Source organism: Microcaecilia unicolor, chromosome 1 (genome assembly GCF_901765095.1).
Source record: "Microcaecilia unicolor chromosome 1, aMicUni1.1, whole genome shotgun sequence".
Taxonomy (NCBI): domain Eukaryota; kingdom Metazoa; phylum Chordata; class Amphibia; order Gymnophiona; family Siphonopidae; genus Microcaecilia; species Microcaecilia unicolor.
This window is the reverse complement of record NC_044031.1, coordinates 69,518,640-69,534,795: the sequence shown is the minus strand read 5'-3', so window position 1 is coordinate 69,534,795 and position 16,156 is coordinate 69,518,640. Positions and strand designations below refer to the sequence as shown.

General features: G+C 45.3%; 1 protein-coding gene across 2 annotated transcripts in view; it reads right to left on the bottom strand.

Annotated features, from left to right (window-relative positions):
• NUB1 (negative regulator of ubiquitin like proteins 1) overlaps positions 1 to 16,156 on the bottom strand; it is a 113,473-nt gene that overhangs the window by 62,354 nt on the left and 34,963 nt on the right. For both annotated transcript variants that reach the window (XM_030198193.1, XM_030198202.1), the window contains one exon: positions 11,134 to 11,204. In XM_030198193.1, the coding sequence (XP_030054053.1) occupies positions 11,134 to 11,204 (71 nt within the window). The remainder of the gene's footprint in view (positions 1 to 11,133; positions 11,205 to 16,156) is intronic.

The window sequence follows — 16,156 nt, the reverse complement described above, 5'->3', positions numbered from 1 at the left end:
AAGGAAAAATTAGACCTTACCTGCTAATTTTCTTTCCTTTAGTCCCAAAGGATCAGTCCAGACTTCTGGGTTATGACCATCTACCAGCAAGTGCAGATAGAGCGCAGAGAATGACACAGTTACAGTTACCGTGGATATACTGCATAAACCACGGTAATGGCAACACTGAAAAAAAATTCCCGAAACTTTTACCGCCCTGCGGGAAAGGTAAAAAAAAAAAAATCCTTTCCTCTCCATGGGTGTCACCACTTACACTTTTCTGCAGTCAGCCGGCAGCATCAGCGACTCACAAAGGCAACCTCCATGGCCTTCCTCCTGTCAAGTCTCGCCCTCTCTACTGCAACTTCCTGCTTAATGTCAAACAGGAAGTTAAAGTAGAGAGGGCGGGACTTGACAAGAGGAAGGCCACAGAGCTGGCTTTGGTGAATTGTTGCAGGCTGGCTGCAGGAAAGACAGTATGCTTACTTACCTTACTGATGCTGCCGGCGGCTCAAAAATTGAAGATGGACAGAAGTGCAGGGAAGGGAGCAAGTAGGAAAGAGCTGACCAAGGAGGCTAGATTGAGAACTGGAGACAGATAGATGGCTGAAGCCAAGGAAGTTAGTAGTCTCCATTCCCTCTCCTCCGCGCAGCCGTCATCCCCATTCACCCAAACAAAGCAAGCAAACCTGAGCTGCTCTGTCCACTGTCGTTCTTTATTGTTGGTAGCATTTTTATTTGACTTCACTTATATTTTCAAGCAGGCTGGCTCGTGCAGCATACGGATCAACAAAGAGGAAGCATTGGTTTACATCCTTTAGAGAAGTAATTAGATCTAAATTGTAGATTTGCAGGGGCTGGTTATAGGGACTATCTGTATTCGTGCAGATATGCTTTCACCTAGTAAAGGGCCACCAAAACAGACATGTTACAAGTATCAGGTGCTTAACAATCTACAACTTCTAATTTTAAAAGTCATCCTGACTTACCTTGTCGGGGTTACGGCGGCCGGCAGCAGTGTTACAAAGCGTGCAGGCTCGGCACTTAGTTCAGTTTTCCCTTCTCTGTCTCTCAGCTCTGGTCCCGCCCTTGCGGAAACAGGAAATGAGGGCGGAACCAGAGCTGAGAGACAGAGAAGGGAAAACTGAACTAAGTGCCGAGCCTGCACGCTTTGTAACACTGCTGCCGGCCGCCGTAACCCCGACAAGGTAAGTCAGGATGACTTTCAAAATTCGGAGGGAGGGGGCCTGGAACTGGAAGGGAGGGAGGGAGGGAGGGACGACGACCCTGGAACTGGGAAGAAGGGAGGGGGGACCCTGGAAATGGGAGGGAGGGAGGGAGGGAGAGAGGGGGGACGCTGGAACTTCCCTTAAAAACATTAATGGCAGAAGGTGATTACCTTGCTAGTGCCCGTTTCATTTCAATGAGAAATGGGCTTTTTTTACTAGTCTATTTATAAATACAATATTTTTATGTTTCAACAATTTTTATTAATGACAACTCAGAAAGTGCACATACATAATATTATGCATTAACAGTCATATATGAAAGACTATCTTCAACAATTACATAATGAAACATACGGTCGTCAGTCTTCTAACTTTTATCCCCCCCTCCCCCCCCCACTCTCTTATAATTAACATTTGCCACCTTCCACATCTCCTTTAACCTATGAACTCTCCCCCTATTTCCCCTTCCCAATTTCCCCCCTCCCTCCCTTCTTTAATTCCTTTGTCCTCCCTGCTCCCCTGAACTTGGGTTCTGATAGTCCAGGCAGGCCCTCCCGCCCCCCCTGGTACCAACCATTACTGGAGAAAGGGCATTACGAATCTATTAGGTCCCAATTCGAATTTATAACAAATTAAGAAGCAAACTTCGCCCACGTGGACTGAGCCCCTGTATATATTGGTTCCAGACTAACAGGAAACACTTTTTCTGCTTCGGGGCCCCCTTCGCCTCCCTAGCTTCCCATGTAGCCAGCTCATATACCTGGTTCCTCCATTGCCAGTATGCAGGAGGTTCTGGGGATGTCCAACTTTGCAAGATGCTCTTGCGAGCCACCAGACATACCTTGCGACACCATAACCTAGCTCCCACAGCCTGTGTCTTGAATGCTAATTGCGTGTCTAGCACAAAGTGATCCCAAGTCCCGCCCACTGATGTCTATACAGTTTTAGTCATGAACCTCTGAATCTGCCCCCAAAAGGCATGATGCAAACTAAGACGCGTGTGATCTCATTTAACACATTTCGCCTCCCGTGTGGTACTCATATGCCCCCATTGTTGTCCTGACACAAATGCCCGCATAATGACCCTATACCCACATTCTCATAGTCTCTCATCTATGGTAAGGATCGGAATACATTTCAGCGTTGCCCCAATGTCCCACCTCTTTAGTGTCCCCCCCGAATCCTTTTCCCACTTTTGTATGACATATCTTAAATTTTTTGGAGGGATGCGCTTCACCAATGCTTTGTATAAAGTTGACACTGTCATTCCCACTGCTTCTAGGTTTTGAATGAAAGTGTATACTTTGTGCCCCAGTTTCATCTGCAAATCTGACCGGTTTAAGTTTAAAATATAGTGTTTAGCTTGAGCATATGCAAAATGGTCACCCCATGCATTCCCTATCTTAGCTTGTAGCTTGTCAAATTTTATGAGGGCCCCTTCCCTTTCTAGCAGGTGCTCCACCCGTGTAATTCCTAGCTTCTCCCATCTAAGAAATGCAGGATTGCTCTGCCCAGGTTCAAAGTTCAAATTTCCTCTGAGGGCTAATAACTCTGATATTGATGGTTTTCCCCCCAGGCTTTTAATCAGCGTCCTCCATGCCATACGCATCGGCTGTAATAGCGTACAGCGTTTGAACTGAGCCGGGAGCTGACTGTATAAGGCTAAATCTGGAAGTCCTAGCCCCCCCCTGGCACCATCCCCCCATCATCAACTTAACCTGCAGTTTGGGTTTCTTTTTCGCCCAGCAAAACCTACTAATGACCTTCATCAGATCTCTCTGCAGCAAGCGCAGGGGAAGTGTCTGCATAAGGTACAGCCACCTTGGAAATATCACCATTTTTATTAGGTTTATCCTGACCCTCAAGGATAGTGGAAGGTCCTCCCACCTTCCCAACTGACTTCGTGTCCCTTCTAATAACGTATTTATATTCAGGTCATACAATTTCTCTAGCTCCATGGTCAGTCTAATCCCTAGATATTTAAATGACCCCTCCGCCCAGCTCAAGGGGAAATCATGGTCACATAATCTTTGCACTACCCCAGAAGAAACTAACGCCTCCGACTTAGTCAAGTTCAGACTAAAGCCGGCATAGTCTTCATACTCTTTCAGTATTTCCATTAGTGCCAAAAAGGATACCTGTGGCTCTGTTACTAGTACTAAGAGATCGTCTGCAAAAGCTGCTATCTTAAATTCAGAATGGCCCATCTGCACCCCCTGTATCGTCGGACTATCTATTATATCTCGGATCAACGACAATACAAATAGTAACGGGGACAGCGGACACCCCTGTCGGGTTCCCCGTTGTATCAGGAACTCCTCCAATTCCACCCCATTGACCCGCACCCGTGCAGCACTGCTCGTTCCCGCCACAGCCTCCTCTTCCAGCTGTAGTAGGAATCCTTTCACCTCCTCAGCCGATTCAAATGAGCGTGTTGTCCCATTATGAGTTACTTTCAGCAAAGCTGGGTGCATTAATGCAAAATGTATTTTCAAATTGAACAGCTGAGAGCAGATTGGCGTAAAAGCGTGCCTCCTCCCCACTACGCCTGCCGAGTAGTCCTGGAAGCACAGGATCCTCTTCTGCTCATACAACAAAGTGTTCTCTTTTCTCGATGCCTGTAAGATCATCTGTTTGTGGGCAAAGTTCAGCACCCGCATGATTATAACTCGTGGTTTGGTAGCTTTATCTTGGCGTAGACCCAGACGGTGGGCTCTCTCCACCCGCAGTGGCCTCATGCTATCTAGGAAGTTCACTCTCACTGTGAGCCAGCGCTCCAATACAGCAGCCAGGTCCCTGCCTCCAAGAGACTCAGGGAATCCCACCAGCCGGAGATTGTTCTGCCTGGAACAATTTTCCAGGTCTTCCACCTTTTGCTCCATTACTTCTAGTTTTTTGAGAAGCTGCTTCTGCCCGTCCTCCACCTCTGATACCCAATCCTCCACTTCACTCGTCCGGGTCTGAAATGCCACGCACTCGTGTGTGAGGTCCTCCATGTGGGCATGTAGTTTTTCTAGCTTAGTGTCTATGGGGTTTAGCCTTCTCTCCAATAATTCTTCCAGCACCGTAGTCATTTCTGCCATTATTTCACCCACCCACGTGGAGGAAACCGAGGCGCCGACTGCGCTGGGTGGAGATGCCATCTTGGGATCTGCTGATTACTGTCTCAAGCGGTCTTTAGTGGCTGATTTCGCTGCCATTTTTTGCCCTCAGCTCCCGCAATCAGCAGCCAGAGTTCCAGCCCCACTTCTGACGCTGTACGCCTCCTTTTTTTGGGGGGGGGGGGGGTCCAAACGATCCGAATCACGGGGGGAGAGAACCGGGGCCGGAGAACACCTTACTTGCAGCTGCTTGCCAGCATGGCGTCACATGATTCTCCTAAATACAATATTTAAAAAAATCATTTAATTAGGTTGAGACCTGGGAGCTTTCAACATCTTTTTTTCCTGTGCCTACATCAAAAGAAGATGGCATGTGGGAACTTGCTCCTTTTGTTTTGTGGAATGCAGTGACGTATTAAATAATGAGAGAAGGGCTTCCTTCATACAGAAATTCTGTCCATAGTCAGTCTAAATGTGGCAACAAAGTCCAGTTTGAGGCTTGTGCAGATGGGAGTCGGAGTTTGCGGGGGCAGGAACAAAGCTCACAGGGATGGGGCAGGAACAAAGCTTTCAGGGACAGGGAGAAACTTTGTCCCCGTGTCATTCTCTAATAGACAGTACAGAAGAGCTCTGCTTATAAGGTTACTGTGCAGCAGATCCCTCCAGTATTACAATATACAAGCAGTGAAAGCAATGAACCCCTGCCTCCTTAATAATATATAAAACAATCCATGTATGAAAACTGAAGAACCTATAGCTACAACAAACTCCAACTTAAGAAAATAACAGTGTCTAAGAACCTCACAACTGTATGAAGTACAGAGAGAGAGAGCCAAAAGGGCAAATTCTAGACAAATCCTTTTGGACTAAAGGAAAGAAAATTAGCACATAAGGTCTAATTTTTCTTTCCATGACATCCGAAAAGGATCAGTCTAGACTTATGGAATGTAAAATAGCACTCCTCAAGTGGGGCAGGGCTGAGAAATTACCGCTGAATAAACAGAAGCTCCAAAGAAGCTTCCTCCCTAGCTGCAACATCAGCTAGGTAATGCTTTAAAAAATTATGTCAAGAGAGGGGACTGGCCAAGATGGCGTCCTGAAGTCGGCTGTTGTGCACTCCATTCTCCTACTGCTACTGGACTGTTACCTGTTTTTCTGGCTGGAAAGTCAGTATGCCTCATACGAAAAGGAAGGGGAATGTACAATTTTGTTTAATTGTACAAGCAATCATACTAAGCTTGTTTGATTACTGTAATGTTATTTATCTTGGCTGTTCCAAGCAGTTAACAAAATTACAGACTATTCAAAACATGGTCTTATGATTGATTTACTCTTTTAAAAAATCTGCCAGAATTAGTATTTCTCAAATATAAATGCAGGTCCTGAAGTGCCAAGTGAAAATGGGCACTACAACATCCCCTCCCTGGAATGCAGAGTACCTTAAGGATCACCACTATCCCATTACTTTTCAACCTTATAATGATCCCTCTAGTCAACAAACTTGCAAAAAAGGATGCAACCCATTTACCTATACAGACAATGTCACCATCTACATATCATTTGAGAAGGATATATCAGAAATTAAACACAAACTTCAATCAGGAATAACTATCAAGTAATCATGGGCGACAGCTTTCAAACTCAAGCTCAACAAAGATAAAACCCAGTGCCTAACATCACAATACTGTAAAGATGTCATATTGTCCGTAAACCTAGATGGAACAACGCTACCCGTCGCAGAACACCTGAAAATCTTAGGAGTCATCTTAGACCGAGAACTAAGCCTTGAAAAGCAAGTTGCAAAAGTCACAAAAAGCATGTTCAGCTCAATGTGGAAGCTAAAACGAATACGAAACTGCTTCCTCACAACCATTTTCTGCAAGTTAGTCCAGACCATGGTGACCCACATGGATTACTGCAATGATAGCTACATAAGTTATAAAGACTCAACCCTCAAAATACTACAAACAGCCCTGAACACCGCCACAAGACTCATATGTGGTAAATCCAAATTCGACAGAGCATACCAACTGCTAAAAAATCTTCAACTGGCTCCCAACCAGTATCCTTTAAACTATGTACCCTAATCTACAGAATAATATATGGTTTAACATCAGGTTACATGACATCCTTGATTGACTTACCTGTTTGACATTCAGCACCAAACACCTGATACTATCTTTTTTTTTAATAATATATTTATTGATTTTTATCCAACAGAATATAACAAACATGTCATTCACATGGTACATTAAGCCAACGTCTTCCGTTAATTATAGAAAGTATATAATCAAACTCCTTGCCCCCCCTCCTCCCAATCCACCCTGCCCTCCCCTCCCTCCCATGAGGTAACTCAACATGTACAACTCAAACTCTTGAGAATCGGACTTACTAATGGGTTACATCTCCAACCCTCTCCACTCCATATATGTGTTCCATGTTTTAAGGAAACGAACCACTGTACCTCTTCTACTAGCTGTCATTTTGTCCATTATACAGCAAAAATCAACTTTTGCCAGCACCTGCTCCACCGTAGGAGCCACCACCTGCTTCCATAGCCTGGCTATCAAGGTCCGAGCTGCTGTAACTATATATACCAGCAAACCATGTTGTGCTTTACTGATCCCTGCCTCCGGAATGTTAAGCAAACACAACCCCGGAGACAGTGCGACCCGGATCCCCAGTTTCTCTTGTATTTGGGCCATTAAGGTCGTCCAGAACTTGTGGATCACTGGGCACTCCCACCATATATGCCAGAATGTACCCTGTGCCCCACATCCCCGCCAACAAGTCGACGTCCCTGTTTTAAATATACGGGATAGCCTATGTGGTGTAAGATACCACTGATAGAGCATCTTATAGCCATTTTCCACCAGTGGTGTCGCCACCGTGAAGTTTAATAATGTTTTAAATATCTTTAGCCATGTTTCCTTCGGATATTGGACTGCTAGTAAAGCTTCCCATTTTTTAATATATGGAGTCAGGGGAAACGAGTGGTGCAATAGTGCTTTGTAAATTCTAGATATTCCGCCTTTTCCTGCCCCAGAATCCATGGCCCGTTCTAGTTCAGAAATTTGTAAAGACAGGTCAACACCTGATACTATCTGACTCTCCACTTTCCACAATGCCAAGGCATCCAATACAAAACCTTGCATGCAGCAAACTTCACTTACTTAGGTACGCGACTCTGGAACTCACTACCAATAAAAAATAACCAAATATGTTATATTCTGGAAACATCTGAAAGCCTTCTTCTTCAAATAATTCTTCCACGATGAAACTGTCTAAACGATCAAAGTATCACACAACTCTCAATCCAAAACAACCAAGGCCATGACCAACGGCAACCCTCTCCCCACCGATAAATGGAAATGATTACCTCTACCATTACTCCTAAGGCTTCAAACTTCCACTACCAACCACTATCAACCTTCCTCCAACAGAAACTATCAACATATAACTCACTCATAGAATAAATCATTTAATATGACTTTTGGACATAATAGCTCTCCCCATTTACTCAGTATTCTACTTGAAAACAAACTGTCAACTCTAGTTTAGCCTCCTAGACCTCACACCCCTATTGTAAACCACATTGAAACGATTTTTTATTGCATAACTAGTAAAAAAGGCCCGTTTCTGACACAAATGAAACGGGCGCTAGCAAGGTTTTCCTCGGAGTGTGTATGTTTGGGAGAGTGTATGTGAGAGTGACTGTGTGAGAGTCAGAGTGAAAGTGTGAGTGTGTGTGTGTGAGAGAGAGAGTGAGTCTGGGTGTGAGTGTGTTTGTGAGAGTGTGTGTGTGAGAATGAGAGTGTGTGCAAGTGTGTATGTGAGACACAGTGTGAGAGTGTGTGTGAGACACAGATTCTCTGTGAGAGTGAGTGTATGAGACCAAGCGAGTGTGTGAGTGACTGTGTGGCACATAGAGAGTGAATGTGATACATTGTGAGACAGAGTGTGTGAGAGTGAGAGTCAGAAAGACATTGTATATGAGAGAGAGAGTGTGAGCCTTGCCCTCCCAATCCATGCCCATCTGTCCCCTGCCCCCTCCATTCATCCTTTTCCAGCAATTCCCCTCTCTCCCTGAGCCCTGCCATCTCAATCCATGCTTCTCTGTCCCCTGCCCCCTCCATTCATCCTTTTCCAGCAATTCCCCTCTCTCCCTGAGCCCTGCCATCTCAATCCATGCCCATCCATGCTTCTCTGTCCCCTGCCCCCTCCATTCATCCTTTTCCAGCAATTTCCCTCTCTCCCTGAGCCCTGCCATCTCAATCCATGCCCATCCATGCTTCTATGTCCCCTGCCCCCTCCATTCATCATTTTCCAGCAATTCCCCTCTCTCCCTGAGCCCTGACATCTCAATCCATGCCCATCCATGCTTCTCTGTCCCCTGCCCCCTCCATTCATCCTTTTTCCAGCAATTCCCCTCTCACCCTGAGCCCTGCCATCTCCATCCATGCACATCCATGCTTCTCTGTCCCCTGCCCCCTCCATTCATCCTTTTCCATCAATTTCCCTCTCACCCTGAGCCCTGCCATCTCAATCCATGCCCATCCATGCTTCTCTGTCCCCTGCCCCCTCCATTCATCCTTTTCCAGCAATTCCCCTCTCTCCCTTCCATGACCCCCCCTCGCATCCATGCTCTTCTGTCTCCCATGTCCCAGCATGTCCCGCCCCCTTCTTCCCCCCCCTTCGCATCCTTGCTGTCGTTTCTCCTCTGCCCTCCCGCTCCCATTGTTCAACTGCCCACCCTCTTCTCTTCCCCCTACATCCCTTTTTTTTTTTTTAAATTTACCTCCGTGGCGGCGGTTCCGGCAGCGCAGCGTCAGGGAAGGAGGCGGCGCTCCCGACGTCTAGCCTTCCCTTCGTTGTGTTCCGCCTTCTTCTGACGTCATCTTTGAAGTCAGAAGAAGGCGGAACACAGCGAAGGGAAGGCTAGAGACGTCGGGAGCGCCGCCTCCTTCCCTGACACTGCGTTTTTTTTTTGCGCCGTCGACGTCATGACGTTTGACGCGAGGGCGGGGCAGAGACGGCTGGCAGCCTGGCTGGCTTCACACCACGAATCCACGAACCCTAAGAAATGTTTGAGTGACTTCAGAACGTTGTCCTCATTAGAACGTTCACGGTGCGTTTTATTATATTAGATGTGGGATATAAGTGTCACAGTATATACATAAATAAAATACTCTAAGATCTAGCCTGCGTAACACAGCAGAATGTAATACAAACTATAAGCACAATAAAAATGAATACTTTAAACAGCAGAGAGCTTGGACGAAGGATTAGGGTGCAGGGCTAGCAACATGCTGCACTGCTGGAGCTCAGGAGACTACATCTTTCCACTAATGCTTAAATGGTTAGCCATTTTCAAATTCCAATGCCATTTTTCTATTTAGGTAGTACACAGCTCCAATATCCACTGCAGCATTGGAGAAAACTAATGCTGCAGTATTCAGCCAGTGGTGGTCAGTATTAAATGAACTGTGCCCATCTGGGTGCTGGCACAAAATATCTGGGCAGTCAGTGGCCTGTATAGAGTTACCCAGGCATGGCCAATATTCAGCAGCGGTATCCAAACAGCCATCCAGTTAACTTAGGACAGTCTTTTGCTGGATAGTTACTGGTGATGTCCAGGCAACTCTAAGATCCACCACTGACACCAACCTGATAGTGCTGTGGTGGTCTCTCCAAATTGTCAGTGGCACTATCCAGTTTTACCTCACTGTATTTTTTAGAATTCCAGTGGCACCTATCCAGTTATCTCTCACTGAATATCGGCCTCAGAGTTTCTAGGAGTAGCCTAGTGGTTAGTGCAGTGGACTTTGATCCTGGGGAACTGAGTTCGATTCCCACTGAAGCTCCTTGTGACTCTGGGCAAGTCACTTAAACCTCCATTGCCCCTGGTACAAAATAAGTACCTGAATATATGTAAACCGCTTTGAATGTAGTTGCAAAAACTCAGAAATGCGGTATATCAAGTCCCATTCCTTTTCCCTTTATAGGCCCAACATAAGAATAACCCAAAGATGTAAATATACAAGCGTTTCTGATCACATAGGTTTAACTCTCTTGTATCTTCATCTATGAGAGAAGGTCATGGGTACAAGTCTAAATAACATTAAAAAACCCAACAATTTCAGTATGAATTTAGGGGGTAATTTTTATAAAGGTTTTTTCATTCAGAAAAGCCTTTCATATAACTGCCCTGCACGTATGTGTGTCGACAAGATGATGCATAATTACATGCACCCCCTGTACAGGCATTCCCTTAATTTGACAGAGCAGGAAGGAGTTGCAATGTACACCCATATTTTATAAAACACATGAGTACATGCAAACATTTACATTTGCTTCAAAGCAAGAGTAAATGTGTGCACTGGCATAGCATGCTGTTGGGACTGGCTCTGTGTAACCACTTTATGAAAGGTACCTAGGTGCCTCTGTTTCCTTGGAAATAAGTGTCCTGTAACAAAATCTGGCTGCTAAAATAGGCCCTTACAATGTAATATCCTGATGTATTTCCTTGCAGTTTCTGCTTCAGTCATGATCTCCACTGATACCCTGCTGTATTATGACTTCCCTAGATTGGAATGATCAGATCTTCCTGTCCTGCAAGAGGCGTTTCCTTGCTGAGAGAGCTATCCAGGAAGCTACAGAATTATTTGGTCATAGACTACAGATTTTACCCAAATTATTCTTTTTTATTTAGCAAAATCAAGTTCAATCTTTGTCAAAAACAAAGTACTTTCCCAACACTCACCTCCCCCCCCAAAAAAATAAAGAATAAGTCACATACAACATGTCTAACACAATATACCTACCATTGTCAAGTTGTTTCTTATTTATCAATATTTTTATGAGTGGTTCTTGCAAGTCAAACTGTTGGGATATCCTGTGAAAAAACAGGGTAGCACATTAGAAGAGAACAAAGGGACACAAGTAAAACAGGAAAGCACTATTTTAGTAAACCAAGGGAGGATAGGGTAAGTTGCTTACTCATAACAAGTAATTTTTTGAAAACTGCAGGTCATGGAAGTCACATAAGTTCACTTGAATATGCTCGGTGCCAAACGGCAGATTCTTTCAGAGTTTTCTGGAAAAAGCGGAAGTCTCACTGCCTAAGCAAGTTAATTCCCACACTGCTATATTACAGCTCCCTTAAATTTCAGGTATCAATACTGACTGAAGGGAGAACAACTCTAAAGGGGAGATAAACTAAGTGAGTGTGTCTGGCAAGCTTCTGTCTTCAGATACATGTAAGCTACTTCCATTTCCTGGGAAGACAGGCAGTTCACTAATTCGTACAAATTTCTCAGGGCCAGATGCATCAACCAAACATAAAAAATTAAAAAATGTTAAACTCCCTAACGAATTTGAAAAAACGAACCATGCACCAAAAAAACATGTCGCACATGTTCGGTGCGGTATTGAAAAGTATAATGTATCAAAGATTCATAATCCCCGTCAGTAATCGTCCCCTAAATCATGCGCAGAGCAGCCAAGCGTTATGCTTGCTGCTCTGCGCATGCCACAAACGTCAGAACAACAACAAAAAAACCCCACAAACACATGGCTCCCCGCTCCCCCCTGCATCACTACAAAACTAAACATACCTCAAAAAAGGATCGGGAGGGGGCAAAGGCACTCGTCAGAAGCGTCCTGTATGGACGGTCTTGCCCCCCCCCCCCCCCGCCCGAGATCGCTGCTGTTCCCCGCTTCCGCCCTTTACTAAATTAAAAACTGAAAATAAAAATCTAAACTTTTGCAGCGCCGGGCCCCCCTCCCTTCCTGTCTCGATCTTCTTCTTTTCCCAACACTGCTCCGCCTCCCGCCATCCTCCGCCCCTTGCCCCGCCCCCTGAATTCGTCGCCGCCGTTCCCCCCTCCAATGGACCCCCCCCTCCGCTTTACCGGCCGTGCAGCGCCTCTCACCTGTGTGTGAAGGTGCTGCACGGGATGAAACAGCGGATCGTCGCTCCTTTCTGCCTCCACCGACGTCTCTCTCCTTCTTCCTGTGCCCGCCCTCCTCTGACGTAAGTTACCTACGTAGGAAACTTACGTCAGAGGAGGGCAGGCACAGGAAGAAGGAGAGAGATGTCGGTGGAGGCAAAAGGGAGCGACGATCTGCTGTTTCATCCCGTGCAGCGCCTTCACACACAGGTGAGGTGCTGCACGGCCGGTAAAGCGGAGGGGGGGTCCGTTGGAGGGGGGGAATGACGGTAAATGATTTGGTGTGATTGTCGGTACATAAGTACATAAGTAGTGCCATACTGGGAAAGACCAAAGGTCCATCTAGCCCAGCATCCTGTCACCGACAGTGGCCAATCCAGGTCAAGGGCACCTGGCACGCTCCCCAAACGTAAAAACATTCCAGACAAGTTATACCTAAAAATGCGGAATTTTTCCAAGTCCATTTAATAGCGGTCTATGGACTTGTCCTTTAGGAATCTATCTAACCCCTTTTTAAACTCCGTCAAGCTAACCGCCCGTACCACGTTCTCCGGCAACGAATTCCAGAGTCTAATTACACGTTGGGTGAAGAAAAATTTTCTCCGATTCGTTTTAAATTTACCACACTGTAGCTTCAACTCATGCCCTCTAGTCCTAGTATTTTTGGATAGCGTGAACAGTCGCTTCACATCCACCCGATCCATTCCACTCATTATTTTATACACTTCTATCATATCTCCCCTCAGCCGTCTCTTCTCCAAGCTGAAAAGCCCTAGCCTTCTCAGCCTCTCTTCATAGGAAAGTCGTCCCATCCCCACTATCATTTTCGTCGCCCTTCGCTGTACCTTTTCCAATTCTACTATATCTTTTTTGAGATACGGAGACCAGTACTGAACACAATACTCCAGGTGCGGTCGCACCATGGAGCGATACAACGGCATTATAACATCCGCACACCTGGACTCCATACCCTTCCTAATAACACCCAACATTCTATTCGCTTTCCTAGCCGCAGCAGCACACTGAGCAGAAGGTTTCAGCGTTTCATCGACGACGACACCCAGATCCCTTTCTTGATCCGTAACTCCTAACGCGGAACCTTGCAAGACGTAGCTATAATTCGGGTTCCTCTTACCCACATGCATCACTTTGCACTTGTCAACATTGAACTTCATCTGCTACTTGCACGCCCATTCTCCCAGTCTCGCAAGGTCCTCCTGTAATCGTTCACATTCCTCCTGCGACTTGACGACCCTGAATAATTTTGTGTCATCGGCGAATTTAATTACCTCACTAGTTATTCCCATCTCTAGGTCATTTATAAATACATTAAAAAGCAACGGACCCAGCACAGACCCCTGCGGGACCCCACTAACTACCCTCCTCCACTGAGAATACTGGCCACGCAATCCTACTCTCTGCTTCCTATCTTTCAACCAGTTCTTAATCCATAATAATACCCTACCTCCGATTCCATGACTCTGCAATTTCTTCAGGAGTCTTTCGTGCGGCACTTTGTCAAACGCCTTCTGAAAATCCAGATATACAATATCAACCGGCTCCCCATTGTCCACATGTTTGCTTACCCCCTCAAAAAAATGCATTAGATTGGTGAGGCAAGACTTCCCTTCACTAAATCCGTGCTGACTTTGTCTCATCAGTCCATGTTTTTGTATATGCTCTGCAATTTTATTCTTAATAATAGCCTCCACCATCTTGCCCGGCACCGACGTCAGACTCACCGGTCTATAATTTCCCGGATCTCCTCTGGAACCCTTCTTAAAAATCGGAGTAACATTGGCTACCCTCCAGTCTTCCGGTACTACACTCGATTTTAGGGACAGATTGCATATTTCTAACAGTAGCTCCGCAAGTTCATTTTTTAGTTCTATTAATACTCTGGGATGAATACCATCAGGTCCCGGTGATTTACTACTCTTCAGCTTGCTGAACTGACCCATTACATCCTCCAAGGTTACAGAGAATTTGTTTAGTTTCTCCGACTCCCCCGCTTCAAATATTCTTTCCGGCACCGGTGTCCCCCCCAAATCCTCCTCGGTGAAGACCGAAGCAAAGAATTCATTTAATTTCTCCGCTACGGCTTTGTCCTCCTTGATCGCCCCTTTAACACCATTTTCGTCCAGCGGCCCAACCGACTCTTTGGCCGGTTTCCTGCTTTTAATGTATCTAAAAAATTTTTTACTATGTATTTTTGCTTCCAACGCTAATTTCTTCTCAAAGTCCTTTTTTGCCCTCCTTATCTCCGCTTTGCATTTGGCTTGGCATTCCTTATGATCTATCCTGTTACTTTCAGTTGGTTCTCTTCTCCACTTTCTGAAGGATTGTTTTTTGGCTCTAATGATTTCCTTTATCTTACTGTTTAGCCACGCCGGCTGACGTTTAGTCTTTTTTCCCTTTTTTCTAATACGTGGAATATATTTGTCCTGAACCTTCAGGATGGTGTTTTTAAACAGCATCCACGCCTGATGCAAGTTTTTTACTCTGCGAGCTGCTCCTTTCAGTCTTTTTTTCACCATTTTTCTCATTTTGTCGTAATCACCTTTTCTATAGTTAAACGCTAGCGTACTTGATTTCCTAGTTTCACTTCCTTCAATGCCAATATCAAAACCGATCATATTATGATCACTGTTATCAAGCGGCCCTCGTATCGTTACCCCCTGCACTAGATCATGAGCACCACTAAGGACTAAGTCTAGTATTTTTCCTTCTCTTGTCGGCTCCTGAACTAGCTGTTCCATGAAGCTGTCCTTGATTTCATCAAGAAATCTTATGTCCCTTGCGTGTACAGATGTTACATTAACCCAGTCTATATGCGGGTAATTGAAATCCCCCATTATTATTGTGTTGCCCAGTTTGTTTGCGTCCCTGATTTCCTTTAACATTTCCGCATCCGTCTGTTCGTCCTGGCCAGGCGGACGGTAGTACACTCCTATCACTATCCTTTTCCCCTTTGCACATGGAATTTCAATCCACAGTGATTCCAAGGAGTGTTTTGTTTCCTGCAGAATTTTCAATCTATTTGATTCAAGGCTCTCGTTAATATACAATGCTACCCCTCCACCAATCCGATTCACCCTATCACTACGATATAATTTGTACCCCGGTATGACAGTGTCCCACTGGTTATCCTCCTTCCACCAGGTCTCAGAGATGCCTATTATATCTAATTTTTCATTTAGTGCAATATATTCCAACTCCCCCATCTTATTTCTTAGGCTCCTGGCATTCGCATATAGACATTTCAAACTATGTTTGTTGTTCCTAAGTACATCATGCTTAGTACTTGACAGTATTAATTGGCAATCTTTTGTCTGATTTTTATTGTTATTTAAAGATACCCGATCTACTACAATCTCTTTTGCAACCTCACTATCAGGATACTCTATCTTCCCTGTTATGGTGATATCTTTGAAAGATACCTTATCCCGAACCATGCTCTTTTGAGCGACTGTCGGCCTTCCCCCCATTTCTAGTTTAAAAGCTGCTCTATCTCCTTCTTAAACGCCGATGCCATCAGCCTGGTCCCACTCTGGTTAAGGTGGAGCCCATCCTTTCGGAATAGGCTCCCCCTTCCCCAGAATGTTGCCCAGTTCCTAACAAATCTAAAGCCCTCCTCCCTGCACCATCGTCTCATCCACGCATTGAGACTCTGGAGCTCTGCCTGTCTCTTGGGCCCTGCGCGTGGCACAGGTAGCATTTCAGAAAATGCTACCCTGGAGGATCTGGATTTCAGCTTTCTACCTAAGAGCCTAAATTTTGCATCCCGAATCGCCCACATTACAATGGTAGTTACTCTTTTGTATTCCGTTTTCGTTAGCTGCTTGCTTCGTTGGAAAAAGGCCTTTAATGCATGCAACGGTTAGGAATTTCCTTC